At 32.0% G+C, this 23,101-nt stretch overlaps 3 protein-coding genes across 3 annotated transcripts; 1 reads left to right on the forward strand and 2 right to left on the reverse strand.

Annotated features, from left to right (window-relative positions):
• LOC148231485 (NBAS subunit of NRZ tethering complex-like) lies at positions 1–15,126 on the reverse strand. The gene is made up of 40 exons (XM_088193386.1): positions 15,013–15,126; positions 14,819–14,916; positions 14,624–14,757; positions 14,428–14,561; positions 14,265–14,359; positions 14,017–14,194; positions 13,791–13,946; positions 13,378–13,728; positions 12,271–12,363; positions 11,963–12,196; positions 11,767–11,892; positions 11,584–11,707; positions 11,078–11,525; positions 10,691–11,015; positions 9,326–9,481; positions 9,121–9,257; positions 8,879–9,061; positions 8,719–8,818; positions 8,411–8,658; positions 8,237–8,346; positions 8,040–8,172; positions 7,730–7,975; positions 5,390–5,528; positions 5,216–5,316; positions 4,895–5,145; positions 4,614–4,831; positions 4,360–4,556; positions 4,098–4,298; positions 3,872–4,032; positions 2,791–2,978; positions 2,589–2,725; positions 2,429–2,527; positions 2,241–2,369; positions 2,006–2,182; positions 1,799–1,943; positions 1,633–1,729; positions 1,439–1,571; positions 1,259–1,376; positions 481–606; positions 1–418 (listed from the first exon to the last, which is right to left on the reverse strand). The coding sequence occupies exons 1-40, from the start codon at positions 15,088–15,090 to the stop codon at positions 146–148; spliced, it is 6,777 nt and encodes a 2,258-aa protein (XP_088049512.1). The 5' UTR covers positions 15,091–15,126; the 3' UTR covers positions 1–145.
• A 1,836-nt stretch (positions 15,127–16,962) lies between these two features.
• OstDelta (oligosaccharide transferase delta subunit) lies at positions 16,963–21,487 on the forward strand. The gene is made up of 9 exons (XM_088191220.1): positions 16,963–17,082; positions 17,238–17,709; positions 17,772–17,933; positions 18,007–18,154; positions 19,949–20,385; positions 20,449–20,599; positions 20,693–20,837; positions 20,905–21,120; positions 21,196–21,487. The coding sequence occupies exons 1-9, from the start codon at positions 17,046–17,048 to the stop codon at positions 21,339–21,341; spliced, it is 1,914 nt and encodes a 637-aa protein (XP_088047346.1). The 5' UTR covers positions 16,963–17,045; the 3' UTR covers positions 21,342–21,487.
• Positions 20,624–23,098, reverse strand: uri (unconventional prefoldin RPB5 interactor). The gene is made up of 4 exons (XM_088191221.1): positions 23,000–23,098; positions 22,602–22,851; positions 22,090–22,546; positions 20,624–22,027 (listed from the first exon to the last, which is right to left on the reverse strand). Exons 1-4 carry the CDS (start codon positions 23,096–23,098, stop codon positions 21,469–21,471), a joined length of 1,365 nt encoding a protein of 454 aa, XP_088047347.1. The 3' UTR covers positions 20,624–21,468.
• Positions 23,099–23,101: the final 3 nt, after the last annotated feature.

Consider the following 23,101-nt stretch of genomic DNA (forward strand, 5'->3'; position numbering starts at 1 on the left):
TTTGTTTTATTTGTTACGATTTATTTGTTACTTATAAATAGTTTATATCACAAATAAATAATCTAGTCATTTCGGTAAAAAGCCACTATTGTCAATTTAAAATTATAATGAACGTTTTACCCAGTTTTAAACTCAATGACTTGATTCATGTTTTGCGCAAAAACAATGCTTGCGAAAATGTACGCAACGTTTGCGGAATTCCCATAGCCGACATTTTTAAAGAACCGGCTTCTACAATGTAATTCTTCTCCATTAGATCGTCGATCGCTCTTTCGACAGAATAATCTGACGGATTTTGAAGTAAGTGTTGGATCAGCTTTGGATATATGGCGGATTTGACTATGCTTATCAATAAACCTTTCTTGAGAATCTCCGACATTAGTGAGTCACTCAGATGTTTCTCAATATCATCTAGTTTCTGTAACATGTTATAAAAAATTAATATTACGATTACATCTGAAATTAAGATATTTTTATTACTTTTAATTCGAAAGCTAAATTCGGAAAGACAGTCAGATTAACTTTTTCATCTGAGGATAGCATACACAACCAAATTTTGCCAAAAATATTATCACGAGAGTCTTCAGAAACGATCCATCTTATATCCTGAAACAATTAATTCAAATGAGTGTAATTATCGATTTTTAGCAAGTGCACTAAAAATTTATTAAATTAAATTAATTTATTGAGATGATGTTTTGTCATCCATTTTGTTCAAAATTGCTGTTGTATATGGATCAGCGGGCAACAAGAGGATTAGCAAAAATGTATATATTAATTAATCTAAGGTAATCCATTCATACTAAACAGAAAATTTAAATAGTCTTGTGTCAAGTCTTACATCATCTGAAACGCTCTGCTCGTTATATTATATATTTTTTAATGATTATGCATATTCAGAAATTCAAATCGCTTTATGCATTGAATCCTGTGAGTCGTCGACTCCTAGTCCTTTAATGACATTCTATGTTAAAACCCTTTAACGACGGCTCGGTATTTTTTTTCCGCCTTGAACAATTTATTCTGATATCTTTTCATCAATTTCCTGTTTCAGTAAATTTATATTAATATTAAATTAAATTGTAAAATTCATTTAGAATCCAATTCTCTTTTATTAGGTGAAACAGAAATTATTATATAATTATAATTCTGATTGATTATCCCAGATTGGGGTTTCCTAGATTTTCCTAATCTCACAGATGAATAATTAAAATATAATGCATAATTACATCTATTGCACTACAAATTTCCGACTTACGTCTTCATTGAACTGCTGTTTGCTCATCAATAACCGCAATAATGGTAAATTATCTTCTAAATGTTGATCGTTATTCAATAACGACTTTGCCAAAAGTAAATGAGGTTTTGTTGATTTGCTGTAAATGAAAAATAAATTTATTAAAAATGGTTCTTGAATTAATATTTAATAAATACATACTCTTCATTTTGCATTTGCGACGGCCACATATTCACCAAGTCCACAAGTGTTTTGAGTTTCTCCCAATTAGACTCGCATTGAATCAATTTGATGAAAATGTTATTTCTGACGCACGGATCAGACATCGTTAACTCTATAAATAATTCGTCCAAATAAAAAAAATACCATATAAAAATATTTATATAAAAAATTACCTTCAATGTCTGACAAGCACTCGCCATCCCAAGTACTCTGAATCATTTCTAATGAAATCTTCTCTAGCATTTCGCTGTTATCGTTATCCATATGTATCTGTAAATTACAATTTTCAATATAATAAATATTTAATTATTATTCTGATTATATTGATATAGATTTAACCTTGAATAGAGACATTAAATCCAACCGTTGCTTTGATGTTAAAAGCGTACTAGTCGTATGCACTTTGATTTTGCTCAACAGTTCTGCATCGATCGATTGTGTCAATTTCATGTTCATCAAAATTTGTGTGATCCTCGATAGATTGCTATAAAATAAAATGATTAATACCTCTTCACACACAAAACTGTCATATACAATAATAATTACCTAGCGTTTAATTCTTCAGTTTCAAGTATCCTCAACAAAATGCTATCCATCGTTATATTTACGTTTATAGAAGTCAAAAATAACAAGAGATTTTTAACAGAAATGCTGTTATTTAATGTTAATTCCGTTAGATATTCAATCAGTTTTGATTCATCTCCTTGTGATTGTTCTAAATCTCTATATATAAAAAATTATATAATCACATTAAAAACATACGCAAATCAAGGATATTTACCTCCATATTTGAGGCTCTACCATACTAGATGAGAGTATGATTTGCTTCGAAGCATCGCAATGAAAGCACTCTAAGAATTTTGCCCATTTGTTTATTTTCAAAGCGATGTCTTCCCAATTTTGATCGTCACTGAAATGATTTTTATTATCAGAAAGAGTTCTATTAAAAAAATGGTGATTCAGGCTCACTTTTGCTTATTATTGCTAATATTTTCCATATTGCTGTGCTCGTGTTGACAATAATCTGCTGTTTGAAACGCAATTTGAATTCGAGTGCTAGCGGGTACTCTATAAATTTATAAGAGTTGATATAAACACATTTAAGATATTCATTTTATTGAATACATACTTTTGAAGAGTCAAATCGCCAAATAGTATGTTTCTAGTAAAACTCAATAAGTCCTCTTTGTTTAGTTTGCTAAAGTAGCTAGAACATTCTCGATGCTGTTGCATCCACTTTTTACTCGAATGAATGCTTTCAGGAATCTGTTAGAAATCTTAGAGATGAATAACTTGATTCAATTTTTGTATTTATATATTAAAATACTTACATTGTAGAAGTACATCAGCAACCAGTCACAATAAAAGCGGCTCGTGTTGAAGTTAATGTTCAAGTTTGGCGGCATGTTCCTGAGCAGTTTTGTTATTAAGCCTATGTTGTCTTTGTTTATCAACGATATCATATTATCGAACATGTCGTTCTGAGAGCAGTTGCTAATGATAGTTTTATAATTCAGACCTATAAATAATTTTAGGGATTAAGATCAGATTTCCCCAATATGTTATGATGGATTTGTACATACAAAATGCTTTACAAAAAAAAAAAATATAAACTGTTCCAGCTCTTGAAAAAAGCAGAAATGAGGTGCAGAAATTTTTGGGTCTTCAAATCTATTGCGAAAATATTTTTAAAAATATGTCATTTCAGTGAATTCATATCGGAATATATTTTAACCAGTTGATATTTATTTTTACCAGTGAAAATATAATTTATGTAGCATGTGCTAGTAAAATGAAATAATTTCAACTTTTTCATATTTAATAATATATACATTTACTGACTTATCATTATTTATTTAGATGAAATGTTACAGTAAATGTGTATTTTTCAGTGAAGTTATATATTTCAAAAGTCAAGTCCAAATATATTTTTACCAGCAGGCCCGTGCAAAGTAAGACGAGACGGCGACGGCATGATTTTATTGCTTTTGACGTGGATTTTTGACTTCTGAGAAGTGATAACTGTATTTTTCGCTCTCAAAATTTGGTTTACATATGCTGTTATTTGATTCTCACTTATTGTAAGTCATAATATTGTTATAAAATGTCTTATAATGAACACTAGATATCTAGTTTTCCTTTGAATTTAGCCAGAATAATATATCAAAAATAATTTAATGAAAACTATGAATCTTAATGAAATAAAAATATTAAAAAAAAACAACTACTGATTAGCCAACTTTTGCCATTCCTAGAAAAAGCTGAAATGACGTCTGTTCAAAAAGGTTGGGAGAGATTCATTTCGACACACCCTTATGCACTTAACTATCTGCTACAACATTTTTCGATTAATCTAAACTCTTCGCCTCAATGATTTAATTATTTAATATATAGCATAATATAATAAAATACCAGAACAGGCCGATTTGGTCTTCTTGATCAACTTGATATGTTCTTTAGCATTTAGGCCGTTTACTAAATGCCGACTATTTATACTATCGACGAGAGTGAAGTACAATATCATGCCATTGTGATCTTTTCCATCCAGTTTTTCCCATACTTCAGTAGTGAATCTATATTGATAGAATTAGCAATTAAAAACATATGTACAAAAACATATAATATGTTAAAAGCGAACCTTTCATTGACATTTGCTGCATCTTCTGTCAATACTTCCGTTATAGCACTATTAGTTACCTTCTTCAAGCTTTCGGCAAAATTAGACGATTCGTATTGCAAAATTGCGTACGTTAAGTAATTCATGACTAACTCCTGCTCTTTAATATTATATTTTTTAGCTAATTTTGAAGCAAGTTGATATATTTCGTCGTCGTGAGTTCTATAAAAGATTTATATAAATATATTTTAATGAAACATATCGACATTTCATGATAACTTACTTGGCAAGAATCAGAATTGTATCTCTCCTGTATACGCTGTCTTGAGCGAACAGTTCAATGTCAATGTTGCACCCTAATTTAACGAGCTTTTTACCCTCGATCAATTGTGTCATGATATTTTTGCAATATTGAATGTTTTTCAATGTTTTATTGGGATTTTCTTCTCGTTTGATTGACATAAACGCCTCGGAGATCAACTAAAGCAAATCAATTAAAATTGTATTTAAACATAAATATGATTATTAAAATCGTACCTTTGTCGGCGACATTAGGAATCCTTCTTCAGGCATCGGATTCGAAGAAGCGTAATTCATCAACGCGTAAAAATACAAGAACGTATGAACGTTCTTGATATCAAAGTCGATGATTTGCATGTATTTATCAAAATTCGGATCGTTGCATACGCTCAACAAATGAGATATGCAATACGCCGTGTCTTCGGTCAATATAAACTGTGCGCATTGGATGAAGGCTATTCAAAGAGATATTTAGCTGTAGATAAATTTTCGTTTCATTGATTAATTACAATATTTACCTTCAACGTAAGATGTGTCGCATTCTCCGTATTTTATGCAGTCTTGAAGAGTGCTGTTTCTAATCAACGAGTATAGCATTACCAATTGGGGTTCTCGTACAGCAGTATTTTGGATACTGTCGTAATGTGTTCCCAGAGTCGATATGTGGCAGTCGGGGTGTAGCGGCACATAAAACGCATGACATGCTAATTTTCCCGTATTTTTAACTACACTCTTTGGCGAAGAAGCTTTATTTGCGTTACTCATCCAACTATAAAGTACATATAAAATTAAATAAATCATATAATAAAATACAATATTTATTTAACAATGACTGATACCTGAAGTTAAGCGAATTCTTCCAATAATTCTTGTTCAAAGGTTTTTGAATGTATTTTTCAACAGCTTGTACGGCTGTTATCAGTTTATTCTCAACGATGGGCTAAATAAATTATTGAATTTTTAAACCACATAAATATAATAAATTAAAGCAAAAATCTTAGAAACAACTATACTGATGTTAAGGCATCGACGTAATCATCCTCAGTAGATTCCATGCTATCTTGAAGATTGACTTGTCTACTATTTTGATTATGAGTCATGTTAATTAAATTATTGATTTCACTCTGCAGTATCTCAGATTCTACGGCAGATCTAAAAGAAGAATTTATTTTTATTTTTTTTAAATGCGCCACAATGATCAAAAATAAAAATAGTCCTAAAAAATAAAAATTGAAACATAAAACATTAAATTAAAAAAATAAATCGGACCAGATTAACATAAAATGCCAGCGTATTAAGAAGCTGGATGACTACTGCCAGTTGGCATTACGAATGTCTTCATTCAAACCAGCATAAAAAGTTACCTAGGAACGCGTTGCTTGAGTATGTTCTGGAACTCAAGGCTGGAATTTCTCGAGAATAAAAAAATTATCCTTAACATCCTTCAGTAATTTGAAGAAGTACTTTGCAATGTATAACTTTCTACGGGAACACAGCGAATCATAACTCAAAGTGCAGGGATACAGAAGAGGATAACAACTAAGGTTCTTAATTAGTCATTGTTTACAACTGATCAAAATAAAAATGAATAAAAAATGGATTATGTATTCAAATATTCGAATATATTTGTAATATTTTTCTCAGTTTTTACTGATATTAATTGATTAAACTGACAAAATCTTACAATGAAACAATTCGTATTCATACTTGAGCAACACAGATAGTCACTTTTTCTCTCAATATACCCGAGTGACTAGTGCCACTCCAAAATCTATGGTCTTTATGCGCCTTTAATTTGTTTCGAAATACGAAACGAGATGCATTTTCTCAATAAAAAAATGCTTTTAGGCCTTCGAAAAACATTTGTGAATAAAATGTTTGTCGGCGGAATCTACTATGACCGAAATTCGCCGAATTCGTTTAACGCTTATCTTAAAAACAGGTGTGAACAAAAAAAAATTTTTGTGAAGTTCGTATTACATTTTTGTAATTGTTGTATCAAGATGCAAGCATTTTGTTTCAATCAGTCTAATAATTCGATTACAGTTAATTTATTTGTTTATATTTCATTTATATGCAAATTCAGCAATTACTAATTCAAGTTTTTTTCTGTACGCAGATGATTTAAAATTATATAAATGCATTCGATCTGTTGTGTACTCCTTCTCTCTACAAAGTGATTTAGACTCTCTGTGGAGATGGGCTTCCGTTAACTGTCTGCCCTTTAGTGTCGGAAAGTGCCATACTGTGTCATTTTCTCGATCCCGTTCGCCATCAGCTTATTTCTACCATCTCGGTGGTAACATTTTGACTAGAGAAACTTCCACTAAAAATCTCGGAATCACTTTCGAGGGCAAATGGAGGTTCTCTCTACACATACACGACGTCTGTGATAAATCTTCCAAGATACTCGGTTTTGTTATGAGTAATGCCTTTCACTTTGACGATCCGTCAGTTATTCGCATCCTCTATGACACCTTAGTTCGTAGCATTCTTGAATCGGGATCTATAATTTGGAATCCCCGAATAGCCAAATATTCCCTTTTAGTGGAAAAGATTAAAAAAAGGTATTTAAGATACCTTTACAAAAGGACATTTGGTTATTATTCGTACATATATCCCAGCGCCTTTCTTTAAGGAGCGTTGGGATATGATTCGCTGAGTTCTCGCAGAAAGCTGTATGTCGCTAAGCATTTTTTTAAATTACTAAAAGGTGCTGTCGACAATCCAGCTATTCTCGAGGAATTCCAGTTTTGGGTTTCGGAACATTTTCCAGAATCACGATCGCGACCTTTTTTGATGGCCGTTAGGGCTAGGACATCCGCACTTGCCGACTCGCCTATAGCTGTGGCCATCTGGCTCCTTAATACGCTGGCATTACATATTGACCTATTTAATGTTAGCTACGAGGATCTGATCCAGTTTGTATCATTTAATTTTGATATTTTATAATTTTATGTTATGTTTAAGTATTGTTCTATTTATGTATACATATATACGTTTTTTTATGTTTTATAAATTTAAAATTTGTTTTCGACAATCGTGGCGCATTGGGGAAACCTGTTAGGCCACGATGGTCTTAATTTAATCTAAAAAAATAAAATAAAAATAAATTCGCATAAAACAAAAGCCGATAAATATTTTAGTCGCAAATGTTTTTTTTGTTGAAAAGAAGCGTCTCATTGTCTCGCATTTCGAAACAAAATAAAGAGCGCATAAAGACCATGGATTTTGAGTGGCACTAGTCACTTGGGTATATTGAGAGAATAAGTGATTATCTGTGTTGCTCAAATATGTATACAAATAAACTGAAATGCTTTCCATAATTTATGGAAGTAGTTACTAAGTATTACCTCATCATAATTAACGTTTCCAGATGTTTAGCTTCGCAATGCAATAAAGCGATGTTCAACAACTGATGTCTCAGAGGCAGATCCAAAATATTGGAATTGGAACCTAATTCTTGAGCTGCATTCACTCCATAAACAGCAGTCGGACCTTCGCACACAGAGACTAATCGTTTTCCTAACTTTTTGGCTTCTTCGTAATCTTTAGCTTCGGTCGATTTTATCGCACACAATGAAACAATCAATGCCTCTCTAAAAGTAAATATAATCAATTATAATTAACTGCCGAATCAAATAAAAAATAGATTGAATTAACCTTTTTCTTGCATCCTCTTCGGCAACTCTCAACAACGTCGCCAATTGTAGGACTTTTTCTGTATTTTTATAAGCGTTTTCGTTGCAATTGAGACACTCTTCGATGAACTCAATCTTTGAAGGGAATAATCGTACTAAAAATATTATTATATTATTATTATCATCATGAAGTTATGATAAATTATGTTATAAACTCACTTTGTACCGGTAAGACGCTCAATTCGAAGCTATTCAAAATTTTCAAAGCCGATATTAAGTCTTTCTCTAGTTGGATTTCTACGTTGTCGTCTATCAGTTGTAAACATGCCCTATATAGATTTAATATATTAATACATTTAGTCATACATAATGAAGTGAATCATATTATAATACCATGCAAACTCAAGAGATGGATCGTTGAGACTAGAAGACGAATCGTAATAGTCTCGAGCGCTTTCTAGAACTAATGAGATGCTCTTCTTATGCGGAATCTTATGCGACACTGAGAGTTTATATGGAAATTTGTTTTTCTTAATCGTTGTTTGATTATTCGTGCCATTGGATGGAGTGCAAGTTAACACTTGTTCTGCTGATGCTATGCTCGCTTTACTAGCCGAAGATAACATTGACGTAGCAAAAATCTAATATAAATAATAAAATTATTTACTATCATACATTTATCATAAATACTGTATAATTACCTCATGGCATAGTTCATTATTGACTTCGTAAAATATCAAAGAATGCAGTTGAAGAATGTCTTGTAATAAGTCGTTCCAATCGCTCGCACTGATACAAACACTGCAATTTTAATCATAATCAACTTCATCATCGATCAATGCATAAAACACGGACACATACTTGGAAGAGTTTCTCGCCATTTGAACCAATAGCTCTTGCAGTTCTTTAGGTTTTTCCATTAAAAACTTTAACTGCGAAAATGTTATTTGCACTCCATGATTCTCAAAAAGATTGCAAGCATGCAACAATCTCTCCATAATATCTATAGCTTTGATGTGATAAGAAGGAGTGATGCTATTATCGCTGTAAAAAAAATCACTCAATAACTAGATTCATACGTTAATATAGAAATGATAATTTACCTGACTTCAGGTAACGTTTCTAATATGTCGAAACATAAAGATATATTTTTATTTGAGTCTTGCAATAGAAAACAGTCGTTAGCGAAATCCAAGCATTGTTGAACGTTGAATCCCAGTTCACCGAGCTCTCTAAAGATCTATAAGCAAAAGTATAATTATTAATGATAGAGAAATTAGATTGGAATAAATATAATTTGATACGTACAATCAAAGCGAGGCTCAAGTCCTTTTTACTCAAATACAATATATATTCTTTCATGAGCGAATCTTTTATAGTAAGATTCGAGGTCAAGTTTTCGTGTCGTTCGAGGTAAGGAATCAAAAGCATTTTAATGTCGTTTATTATAGATTCATGATTAGTCTGCAATTAATAAAATATTATAGTAGACATTTTTATGTATATTACTAAAACTTATTTAAATAATTATCGATGAAATATTTTTTTTGACAGTTGCTCCATATTAATTTAAAGATAAGAATCAGAGACGTCATTTGGAGGGGGATGGGGAGGGATTTTGACCCCTTGAATTTGGATTAAAAAATACTAATAATCTTTAAGAAATTGAAATATTAAAAAAAGCTGGTGATTTAATTCTAAACCAAATATTCTCAGGTTATCTAAAAACAAGTCTTGAATCTATCTCGAAAATATTTTTTTAAATATGTCATTTGAGTGAAATTATATCGGAATACATTTTCACCGGTAGATATATATTTTTAACAATGAAAATATAAGATGCTAGTAAAATTATATGAGTTTAACTTTTTCATATGTAGTAATATATACATTTACATATTTATTATTATTTATTCACATGCGATGTATAAATGTTACAAAGAATGTGTATTTTTCGGTGAAGGTATACTTTCACTGGTGTAGTCAATATACATTTTCACCAGTAGATATATATTTAGCGAAAATATAATTTAACTGATGGGTGCTAGTGAAATTATATGTTGCTCTAAAATGTCGATAAAACTCAATTTGACAGTTGCAAAACGTCCATTTGCTGTCAAACCCAAACCTAACACCACGAAAGTTCTGAAACTAATTAAAGTCTTAGAACTTTCATTAGGTCAAATCCAAAATAAAAAGTAGGCCAACTCATTCTTCATGGAAAAATAAGCTGAAGTACAGACAAAATATAATAAAATCGGGTTATTAAAAATCTAATTCGTTTAAAAGCGACTCAGACCATAAAAATACCTTTCTTTATGAATAATGAAGCATAATTTTATAATAAGACAACGCTCATGTATCTAAGAAGACGATAGAAACAATCCATGGATTTTTTCCTTTCTCACCCACAGTATTTTTCAGACATTTTTCCAAGCGACTATCATCTATTTAGATCCCTACAAATAAATATTTTACAAAAACGGATAACCATTCAACACATGGGATTCGAACCCATGTCTTTCAGGTATCAGTCAATGACTTATACCACTAATATATATTATGACAAAGACAGAAGAGATGTATATTTCTCTTATAGTTAATTTTTATGTTATATCTCAAGCGGAGGGGGGCATCCAAATAAAAAAATAGCAAAATAAAAAACCATCTTACTTTCGACATTAAATGATTAGCGATCTGAAATTGTGAGTATTTTTCAAGTTGTGATAACGTTATGGGCTCAATGTTGATGTCGTATAATAATATGTCGAGAGTCGTGAGCAACGAATGCAATTCTTCCAGTCCAGGAACGTTTTTCTCGATAGCGTATGCTATTAACGTTAAAGAGTGACTCGTCAATCCGCTCATCTCTTCGATCTGGCGAGCTCTTTTCGAATACCATTCAGTCAAGTTCGTCGAAGGCGGAGACACTACTGTAATATCGTCAAAAGTATCGTCTAAATTGAATTCATCGATTCCAATAGAGCTCCAAATTGATCTATGAAATAATTTTGAATCAGTACCATTCTATTTATATACTTATTATAAAGCATTGTTAACCTGAAAATCTCTTTTTCGCACCAATCCTCATCTCGATTCATAGCTTTATGTTGTTCGGTCGCTTCTTCTGAACCATACTTCGGCAACAATATATTATAAACAGATGGATCGAGCGTTTCGGGAAGATTTTGCAGCACTAATAGTTGTAACGATAGATTCGTCAAATTAGGCCATAAACAAACTAACGCTTCGACTCTTCCCTCTCGCGCAAACTCAATAGCACTTCTACACATTGTGTTGCTTCTCAATCTGTTGTATTCTTCGGAAGAATAGATCGAAAACTCGCTCCTTATAATCGATTTATAAATCTCTAAGCGATCTAAATAATGTAACATTGTGTATCTATATCTCAGAATCTCAGTGTTTTGAGATGAGAGATCTGAGAGCGATATATTATCCCACAGTTTCTTCTCGTAATATGTTTGCTTATCTTCTTTAGTCTCCAAACCTAAATTTGATTACAAATATTGATTATCAATAAAAATAAGTAATTGATATTAAATTACCATTATAAATTTCTTTATTTGTGATCTTCAATCCGAACTCGAGCAATTCTTTAGCTGCACTTAAGGTTTCCGGCACTCTATCGCAACATTGTTGTATGACCCAAATCTTCTTACTCACTTTGCTCTGAAATAATTTGATTTATAAATAATAAATCATCCATTAAACACCATTTAAATGCATACCAAATAATCTTTGATGGTTTGACTAGAAACTTTGGAACATCTCCATTGTTGTTGATATACATGATCACTATCTAATTTATAAGTTTCTGCAAGAATCAAAGCCTCTGAATATTCAGCGTTTTCAATCTATCAAATAAAAATATAATTATTAAATAATTCACAATTTTTATTATGCAAAATCTAAAATATAGCACACTTTTCTTAAATATAAATCTTCAGGTGTTGTGCTTTTCAAGCACAACAGTCTATAAATCTTAGAAAGTAAATTTAGCTGCTTCGGTTTAGGTTGAAACCTTTCCATATCGGTAATAATATACAAGATCGTTTTTATAATTTCCTTGCTTTTAGATGCGAATGACACTTTCTCGACTTCGTACGAATCTGATCCTTCCTCTTCGGCTATTTCGTTCAAGTTAGATATAGAATCACTCTAAAAAAATATAATTGAATAAGTATTATATATTATAAAGATAAATATTATTATGTTAAATAAAAATTCCATACAGTAGATTCAGAAGTACGTCGTAATTTTTTAGCTGGAATTAAAACAGACTCACACTCGATCGATAAAAATCCATTATCAAAGGTTAATGATATCTGTAATAATAAAATAATAATTTTATGTTATTAATTTTTACCATTTATTATCATAGTTTTGGATTAATCCATAATGTTATTAAATTTAAAAAGGTAGATACTACCCGTCCTATGGATTACTATCAGCGAACATGACGAGTAGGTACTACCTGAACTTTCGGTTAAGTGTTAAGTAAAAATTATTGATTTTTCGCTCAGTGATTATAAAATAAAGTATTAGTATATGATCCATAATAAAAGTACTTTTATTTAGTGCATATTTATAGTGTCTTTGCTCTTTGATTTTCATATTATTTGTTCCAAAATATTGCAGCTTATTGCAGCAGATTGGGATGTCAGGTCTTTTTCTAATTAGATTATGCAAAAATTTTGCCACAAATCTTAGATATATTAATTTAAAACTAAAATTACATGCTTAATTCAGCTGTATCTATTTTTTCAATAGAGCCTTGTTTTTAAAAATTTCAGTAAATTGATGGTAAATTATTTTGATTTATCAAAAAAAAAATATTTGTGTAAAATTATGTCTTTATTTTTATCTAAATATTACACTTTCACTACAAACTTTTTAGTAGCCAAATAATTTATTAGTCGACTATAGCAAAATTAAAATAATTTAAAACAGTTAATTGAATCTTTGTTGCAAAATATTGTAATTAAGTTTAATTTCAGCAAAAGTTGAAGTTCTTAGAAAACCATTTAAAAGTTAATATGGGTATATATATAATTTAAATCTGTACAGCTATAAATTTCAACATCGATATAATTTAAAGATTCCAGTCAAAAACATTGATAATTTTTTTACCATCTGTTATCACTGATAATATCATCAATAGTTTATCATTTTTTATTTGATTTATTGAAGATTATTTTCTATATTGTTTTGGATAAGTTTGAAATAACTGCTTTTAATTTTTTCTTAAAGCTCTCAAAAATCATTCTAAAATTCATGCTAATAAATATATGTGTTATTAAATCCCACAAAGGTTATCAAAATTTCAATTAATAAATTACCTGTGGATGTCCTTGGAGAAACACCGGTTTACTAGTGAGCATGTTGTGCAAGTCAGAAATGGAACAAATGCTGACTGATCCATTTAAGCGAGATACAATCAAAGCGTCATCGTTCCACCAGCTGAGGTCGATTGGTGCAAATTCAGAGAAACCCTTCTTAAGCGGAGGCCATCCCTTGCTTTTGCCGTTCAACGTTAGCGGATTCGGAATGTCGAAATCCGTTTGCATAGTCAGCGGCCAAATGTGAGATAATTTTAAAATTGGTAAACGCCAAATTGATATACTTCCGTCGATGTGTATACAGGCGAGTAGAGAGCCATTCGATGATATTACAGATTTGGTAATAACGCTCTTTAAAAAACAAAGATTATTATCAGAAAATAGATATTAAAATAATATAAATAGAAGATTACCTGATTTGATTTTTTCCAAAGGGGTAAGTAATATAAAAACCATGATAAATATGAGATGGTAGGTTCTTTTTGAAAATCTGCCGATATTTTATAGAACGGAGGGTCGTTCAATAAACGCCAACCTCTTAATCCAAAGGTGTTTGATTTATTACTTTCCTAAAATTAATTATTTTATGATATTATTTTAGATCAATCCAATTTAAGTGATGTAATATATAATACATACTTGAGTTAACGTTGAAGGTAAACCGGTTATGAAAATCATGTTATGATTACGATGATAACTGAGAGTACTTATACCTCCGTCAAAGTTATATTTATGATATAATTTAAATCCATCTGTAGGAGATACAAAATAGCTTCTCAAAGCACCTTTAAAATCAACTAACAGCAATTCACTTGACCTAAAATAGGATGCATTATTATTACTTATATTATGGACGATAATCGATCAAGTGTGAATTATTAAAATACCACTTCTGGTCGACTATTCTATTGGTTAAAAAAACAATTCCAGCTATAGCGTGAGTAGTATCTGTGCATTGTAATTCAGGCGGTTGTGAGCAATCCTATGTATTGTTATTACAATATTTTAAAAACGTACACATTAATATTATATTTAATTATAGACACTAACCGGTTGTATGTTGAACAGATTTGTAGCTAAAAGATCGTAAAAGCTAACTTTACCGTTACTGTGTGCAACTGCAAGCATGGAGCAATCGGTGCTCCAAGCCATTTTGCGCCATTGGGGATTTGGATCTCTATTGACTGAAAAAATAACGATAAACATCAAATATAAATTAATAATAAAGATTTACGAGAAAACATACTTCCAGCTTTGGCGACGGCACTCGAAAAGTTCCCTCTTTTCGTACGAATTTCCAAATAATTATCCTGAATTATAGCCACGACCATCCCGTCGTCTCCTAAACATATTTGCCAAGATTGCAATTGGTCTATGTAACTAAAATAAAATACAGTTTAATATCATTCAATATAGACATATAAAAATATCACGACATTACTTTGCAACATGATCAATTAATGTTTGCTCCGGTTTTAATAAATTTATAAAGTGGTTCATAGATTGTCCCGAATTCGTCTTGGACGTGATTTCTCCGCGCTGTAAACAAACGCAAACATAATATTCGTCGCAATTGTACAATATAATGAAAACGCTATTTTGAAAAATATAGAATTGTATATATGTGACTCGTACAACAAAATCTGGATCTGGCCTCCATTCTGAATAGACAAAAAGTTCATAAAGAATTCCATCAGGAGCACACGACTCCATGACAGCGGCTGTCAAAACGAAGTCTACGTCAACCCTGCTTAGTGTTGCTACTCGATAAATATTTAGGGCTGATTTCTTTTTAAATAATTAAAAAAAACAGCAATAAAAATTATATTAAAATTTAATTTATATATAATATGAATGAAGTAAAGTAATAAAATGAGAATCGGATGTCTTAAGCATGAATTAAAATTGCCCGTACAAAGTTTAGTCTGAACTTCTGTTACGAAACAAAAAATATATTTTTGATTATATTGTAGCGTTCTTTACGATAGCATACAGTAGTATGCACAATAGATAATTAAACAACACGCCTCAAAGCATTTTGTTTAACAGAAATTACACAAAATCGAAACATAATGCGCTCGATATAAACCTTTACAAACGTTTGCATCGTTGTGAAATTCAGTATCATTAAATCGATAAAATGCACCAAAACTGCAACTTCTGGTCCTCGTAAGCATTATATTAAAGCTTTGTATTGCAACAATATAGCTAAATGTGTACTGGGATTAAAAATACGCAATAATTATCATTTTAATGTGTTATATGTGCTACTAGAACAGCGACCGGGAAACTATTTTACCCCTTAAACAACAAAAATATAGTGCATACCCCTTAATATAAACATACGTTTGTAAATAATCGAATTTAGCTTAAATCTTTGCATCGCAGTTGTCGATTTCTCGTTTCTTTGCTGTTTATGATAATGTTATTGTCAGTTGGCGTACCCTCCAGTATCGACTCGCATTGTATTGGAGTACGCGTACACAATTTTAGAGACCACTATACTAGAAGATATAAACCCGAAAAACGTAAATAATTAAATGGTTTTATTTGTTGATATTTTCTTCGTTCCTAGCTAACGTTGGTAGCAAAATATTTATTGATATCGTAGCTTGGCAATTGAAGATCGTTAGTTCGAATCTTACGTGAGTCCACTATTTTTAAAATTTTCTTAAGATTACTCGTGAATTATCAGGATAAATTATCATCCCTGGAGCACAGGGCAGCGTTATTGAACCAACTATGTACTTATGGTACATATAAAGTGACCAGATGTGTTAGATTGGAATACAGGGTGCTGGTGGGAGTTAAAAAAAGTAGACCTCGAAGTAGAGTTTATTTATTCCATGCGTATATAAAATATTTAAGAAAATCCGCTCGAAAAACTCGAAGAAATTGCCAATAATCTTCCGATAAATTTCGATACACAGTTCGTACAAAATTGTTATTTCTGTAGAATAATTAAACAATTTTAACAATTGACACTTTAAACTCGCATAATTATTGACAGCTGTCTGTTTTACAGTGCTGCCAACATACCAAACTCGAATTGGATCAGTCTGTATATTTTTTTTAAATATATTACTTTGCTACTGAAAATAACAAATGTTTTTTATTCAGTTTTTGTAGTCTAGTTACTTTGTATGCAATTAATTGACTTGTAATTTTGAAGAATCAAAATGTTGAAATGCTTATGTATTGAAATTATTTGGAACTACGATACTATGCTAGTGTATTTTATGTATTCACGTTTACCAAAATCAGTCCGCTAGAGAACTATTAAATAATGTTGAAATACAAAAGGAACAAATAAACATACCCTGTGATCTAAAAAAAAAATTGTATAACCATTGAGTTATTAAGTTTCATGACTCTATTACCTATATAAAAATGTTTACTTGAAAAAAATATTTTTTTTGTTTACTTGTTATAATAATCGAAGATTAAATTAGATTAAAATTAGTTTAAATTTATTAATATATTTATTGAAAATATATTTAAATTAAAATATTTGATTATGTTATCTACAGCTTCACTAAATGGCCGAATAAAAGCGCTTACGTGTCGCGATTATATTTTTTGCCTGGCAACATTAAGTGTCTGCCATCTACGATCGGCGAAGCATCGGCAAGTGCCGGTTTGTACCGGCGCTGACGTGTACTCTCGAAATGTATTTCCCGAGGCTCCGTACCCACTCGATCGCATGTAAGTGCTTCTCGTGAACATCCTTAGATCATTTATCATTCGATTCATAGACCGCGCTCGATGGAATCGACGCCGGTAACCTCCACTTAGAATCCAATATCGACCTTTTTCCTCCATGTGATACGTTTATAACCAATCGTTTATTTCAATTACAGACCTATTCTTAATCCTATGGGCATGTGTCAGCGTACAAGCTCTAGATAGCGTCCAAGGCTTCTTCGACGTCTCAAAAGATGGAGCGAAGTTTAAGAAGCTGTTCTTAGAAGGATTAAATACAGACGAGCTGTCGTCGATTCATTATGCGATACAAGGAATGAAGTATTTAAATACCCCAGTACCAAAATCGGACGCGCTGTGTCAAAAAATAACTAAATTATCCAAAGAAGCGTTGTCCATCGAACAAATTTATTATGCGACGTCAGCTCGTCAAAGCCTACAATGCAAAGAACCGGTCAATCCTGAAGCGTCAAAGATCGCTTTGAAGGTTTTGAGCGATGCCAAATCTAATCCGACTGATCTAATGCACTCGATTCAGACATTGAAGGCGTTGGGACACAAGGAATTCAACAAAGATGCTATCTCTAAACTTCTTCAAGATTTTTTGAAAAAGGACGATGCCGTTTCAAAGTAATTTATCAATTAAACACTTGATTTTTATCTTTTAATGATGTTAATAAAACACGTTTTAGTCTCGGCATCATATTCCATATATGCTCGGAGGTTCAATGTGGAGTTTGGGCGACCGAAAGGATCGAAGATGCGGTCATTCAAGCCGACGAAGTGGACGGCAAAATGCTGCACTGGGAGGGCGGATTACCAGTCACCGGATTAGTATTGACCGGAATCATCAAGTATGATCTGTTCGTTTATTTTTCGAAAGCATTCGAATCGCCATAATACTTATATGAACTTTGTATTTTGAAGGTTAGCGCGAGCGGATAAGAAACCAACTCACATCTCACAAGAGCAGGGAGCGAAGCTCGGAAATTATCTGCTGTCTCGAAGATCAGTTCAAACTGTTAAGGGCGGATGTGTTTTACTAGAGGCGCTTAATCTGTTGGCTGATGAGAAAGTAATTATTTTTTAGATATGAATACAATAAAACATATTTCACTTTTTTCTGCAGTAAATGAGATAACTTCTTATAAAAAAATAGATTTGGGTACTATTTAACGGGGAATTATTTTAAGATACATGTGCATTTAAATAAATACTTTCTTCCATAAAACGAATTCTTTGCGCATTTATGTAAAGTAAACCTTTGGATAAGGATTTGTTGCAGATTTATTCATGGGGTGTTCACTGTTCTGGCAAAAGGTAATTCACAAACAATTTGTTTTATGGAACAATTATTTGATATATTGTTCATTTAAATTGTCCTCATTAGATTTAATATAAAAAGGAAAAAGTTATGATTTTTTGTTAAATTGAATTTTAAAATATTAATAGGGTGCTATTTAACAGGTACTATTTCAAGAGATTTTTATGCATTAAAATAATAAGAAATAAGCATTAACCCTTTGATGACACATATAAATGTCATCAGGAAAATTGCTAGTATGCATTAGGCCCCTAAAGATATCATGAACCTTTGAAATAATATTTAAATAATTTATGGCATAAATAGGTGCTACCTCACATATTAAAAAAGTACGAAATAACATTTAAAAATTCCAGCCGTAGGCGAAGGGCTAAGTAAATGCATAGATTGAGCAACATTTCATTTGTAGTATGCATTAAAATATATAAATTGCCATCGCAGTGGGAATGCTCGTTACCGAGCGTTCCCACTGCGACGGCGCCGACACGATTTTATTGCTTTTGACGTAATTTTTTTACTTCTGAGAAGTGATAATTATTTTTGCGCCCTCATATTGACTAAAATTTTGTTTGAATATACTTTAACCAATGATCTCATATCGGTAAGAATAGCTATCATATTTTTAATACATAGTGTAATATAAAAATGCAGACAAACTATGGAGCAATATGCGAATTGCTGTCTGTACTACTTTTACTTATTTTTGCCTGATGGATGAATTGGCTTAGTTAGTTTGTATTTTGAACTTGACCCAATGAAATTTCTAAAACTAATTAGTTTTAGAACTTGCGTTAGGTCAAGTTGGGTTTGGTTAATTTGTGTAGGTTAGGTTTGGGTTTGAACAGCAAATTGCCGTATCGCAACTGAAATTGAGTTTCATAGACTATATAATATCACATAAATTGTACTATCTTTTATTATAATCAACTCAAATTAAACATTATTTCAAAACATAGAAAAAACTATTTCAAAAATTTGTATAAGTGGTCACCACGCCCAATCGTTCACTACACTAACGAAACGCTAATGCGCAGTTTATATATTTTAATGCACACTACAAATAAAATGTTGCTCAATCTATGCATTTATTATTATTGTAATGCATAAACAATTAGTTTTATGGAACAAAGTATTTATTTGAATGCTAAATCTCTTAAAATATTTACCTGTTGTAAAATGATATGTAATGTAAAAGAAAATTATATAAATTTTGATTTTTCTATAAAATCTTATGAAGACAATTTAAATGAGCAATAAATAAAATGATTGTTCCTTGAAACGAATTGCTTGTGCATTACTGTTGGATAGAACAGTGAACACCCCACGAATAACTACAACGAAAGCCTAATTGTTCCGAGCAGTTTTGACAAGAGTAATTTATTATTCACTAAAAAAAGTAGTTGCTTTTGGTAAAAAATGTAATATTCAGAAAACACAAATAAAGACAACATCTTTTTTGGGGAAAAACTAATTTAGAATGAAGTTTCTCGTCTTTTGCCGAATATTTTAAAAATCATGTATTAATTAATACTTTATCTCTTCCAGTCTATTTCCCCGATATGCATTTCGCTTAAAGGCAATAATCAGATCTCCGAATCCGAGCAGTTACTTGTATCTGTGAGCGATTTGCTGGGACGTCCTCATTCGTCTGTCTCCGCTGACTCGGTTCTAGCTCAATCAGCGACTCGGCTGCAAGACGACGTCGTCGTTTTATCGAAACAACCGTTAACCAAACATTCTACTGAATCGACGACTTACATTCTCGATTTGATGAAAGTTAAACCTGATAGAGGATTATACAAAATTGCAATGAGCGCCGGTTTGAGCTCCGGCACCGTTTCAGTTAGAATTTTGGGATCGATCAATATTGACAGCGTCGAAGTTGGAGTCGGAGACGTGGACGGTTCTTCGACGTCGAGATTGACTCCTGTCACTTATCCGAAAGGTCTTTCACAACCTTTCGAAGCAGATGCCTTACAGAAGTACGTTAAAAGGAGTAATATTAGTTTTAATACAGCTTGAATAATTTATGTTTTTTATTTTAGGATCATAGTCAAATTTGCTTTGCGCGAAAAAGGACTGACTCAATTGGCCAAAGTGCACCAAACGTTTGTGAGAATATTTAGTAAGACTTCGGACATTGAAGTCATATTCGTAGCCGAAGTCGAATCGCAAAAAATATACAAAATGGATGTCGTAAGTTGATTATTAAAACGCTAATGTTTCAGTATTGTTTATTTTAAAGATTTTTGTCTATAAATTAGATATAACATTATAAAAAAATTATAGGATGTCGGTTCCGTCGCTGATAAGTTCAACTATGCCTCCGGATTATACAGCATAGAATTGATCATCGGAGATGCTGCTATTGCGAATCCCATCAAATGGATAGTCGCCGATGTCAATTTGAAATTCCCGTCCGCTTCCAAAGATGGTATATATTTACAATTAGTATAAAAATATATATTGTATCGTATCACTAAAATGTCTTATTTTTACAGCCACGCTCTCTCAAATCGTGCGAGATGTCAAGCCTGAGATCGCTCACATGTTCAGAGAACCGGACGCGAGACCTCCACGCATAGTATCTGACGTTTTCACCGGATTATGTATCGCTCCGATAGTCTTATTGTTTATTATCTGGGTGAAGATCGGTATCAACGTTAAGAACTTCCCATTTTCGCTTAGCGCTCTAGGATTCCATTTCGGACTCGGATGTAAATACATACGATATATACATTAGCCTTCTGAATATGTATCGTGGTTATAATTTGAATCTCTTATCTTTTCAGCCATTCTCGGTCTCTTCGTGGTCTTCTGGCTCAAGCTCAACATGTTCGAGACTATTCGATATTTGTTAGCGCTAGGACTAGTGACGTTCATATGCGGAAACCGTCTGCTGAGGAATATTGCCGCTAAGCGTAAACGAGCGCAGTAATATCAGCTTTAGACTGATTTAATTTTTAGAATATTGAATGAGGTCACAGTGATGTTTTGTTTGTGTCGTAACACAACTTGTATTTTTTTTTATAATAAAATATTTAAAAAAAATATTTATTAGAGGTTTATTTTCCCTTCTTTTTCGACATTCTCATACTTTTAAATTTGCTCACCGGTCTTTGCTCTTTTGAATCGTCGACTGCGCTTTGAGGCGGTTCGACCGCTTTTTCTAGTATTTCACCGATTACGTTAATATTCATAGGAACTGTGATTTCTTTTTCTACTTCTACATAAGTATCTACTATATGCTTCTCTTCGTTGACTTTGTGACAGTTTTTAATGATTGATTTTGTCGGTGTCTTATGATAAGGGAACATATTATAAATATCGCTAGGACTTTCTAGTGAATCTGAACGATCTTCATTCGACCCGGGAAAATCGCTATGTTTAAAATTAATCGTTAAAGTGTTTGATTCCGGTTCTTCTACGCTTATTTCTTTAGCAAAGATTACTCTCTTCTTTTTCACTTGATTAGATTTTGAATCTTCACTTTTATATTTCAATTTCTTAATGTCGTGATCGTAAGTATTGATTCGATCGATATGATCGATCACGTCATCTTCGTCGCTTTCGAATAAATTATCATCAGATTCGTCATCACTATCGGAAATGTTTCCGCCCAACCTGAAAAATAAAATTAATCCTCATACATGGCATAGTAAATAATAACATTTAAAAAACCTTACTGTTCCAGTTTTTCTTCCAACTCTTCTTCTTCTTCCAATTGATTCAATCGATCGAAAACATCTTCTTTCGTAAGGCATTTAACTTTATCCTTATTACGCAATTGGTATAATTTCTCCTTAATACTATTAATCTCATCTTCGTCGTTCTCGCTTTCGTCTCCTTCGTTCCGTCTGTTGGCTTCTCTATTCAGAGCGGCCATATCTTCTTCCAATTCCAACATATCTAACTTATCTATCAACGTTTGATCGTCGATTTTATTCAATCTCTCGACTTCGTTTTTCCTGTATGATATCAATTTAGACCTTCGTTTCTCTCGCCATTCTTTCTCGGCTTTTTCGTCGTACGGTTCTACGATTTCTTCGCCGTCCGGTACCAAAACGTTTTTGTTCGAAAAATCTGCTTGATTCGTTAAAAAAGATCTCTCCTTTTCTAATTCCTTCAATATACTTTCCGAACCTGAAACGGCAACAATATAAATATAACATATATTGATAAATGTATTTATATTTACCTGTTATACGACGCTGGCAAATATCTTGAGCATCCTTCGAGCTCGATTTGACAAAGTAATTGCATCCTATCGAAGCTAGAACTTCGTTCGTATGAATGAGACTTCCTCTCATGAACACCCTGTTGCATATCGGTACTAATATAGGAACTTTGAGAGATTCGTTATACGTTTTGAGATTACTGATCAATTCCTCATGTGACTTTTTATAACTTTCGTAAAACGCTCTGTTTTCATCGTTTTGTTTGATCGCCTGGTGGTAAAAAATAGCAAATTACGTATCGTACAATAGCAATTAACCTCCAAATTTGGTTTAGTTATTTATTCTAGAATAAGTATAAAATAAGCGCGTTCGCGTGGACGAGAAAGCAAAATATGTGTAAGACTTAGTTTTTGCGTACGTTTTCAATAGAACTTTTCCAGATTTCCATGATGAAGTATCGCAATATTAAATACGGCGCGCATGTGTAGCTGTCAAATGCGTAACTACACTGCCACATATT

The sequence above is a fragment of the Plectrocnemia conspersa genome, unplaced genomic scaffold, assembly GCF_051122295.1.
Source record: "Plectrocnemia conspersa isolate PC_06_02 unplaced genomic scaffold, ASM5112229v1 ptg000009l, whole genome shotgun sequence".
NCBI classification, from domain to species: domain Eukaryota; kingdom Metazoa; phylum Arthropoda; class Insecta; order Trichoptera; family Polycentropodidae; genus Plectrocnemia; species Plectrocnemia conspersa.

Coding starts and splice junctions, on each gene's coding strand:
- LOC148231485 (XM_088193386.1), bottom strand. CDS start 15,090: ATGGAGTCGTGTGCTCCTGATGGAATTCTTTATGAACTTTTTGTCTAT. Junction 14,758..14,818: donor TTAATTGATCATGTTGCAAA/GTAATGTCGTGA, acceptor ATTTTATTTTAG/TTACATAGACCAATTGCAAT. Junction 11,708..11,766: donor AAACCATCAAAGATTATTTG/GTATGCATTTAA, acceptor AAATTATTTCAG/AGCAAAGTGAGTAAGAAGAT.
- OstDelta (XM_088191220.1), top strand. CDS start 17,046: ATGTATTTCCCGAGGCTCCGTACCCACTCGATCGCAT. Junction 18,155..19,948: donor ATCTGTTGGCTGATGAGAAA/GTAATTATTTTT, acceptor TATCTCTTCCAG/TCTATTTCCCCGATATGCAT. Junction 20,600..20,692: donor AAATATACAAAATGGATGTC/GTAAGTTGATTA, acceptor AAAAAATTATAG/GATGTCGGTTCCGTCGCTGA.
- uri (XM_088191221.1), bottom strand. CDS start 23,098: ATGTGGCAGTGTAGTTACGCATTTGACAGCTACACATGCGCGCCGTAT. Junction 22,852..22,999: donor GGAAAAGTTCTATTGAAAAC/GTACGCAAAAAC, acceptor TTTTACCACCAG/GCGATCAAACAAAACGATGA. Junction 22,547..22,601: donor TTGCCAGCGTCGTATAACAG/GTAAATATAAAT, acceptor TTGCCGTTTCAG/GTTCGGAAAGTATATTGAAG.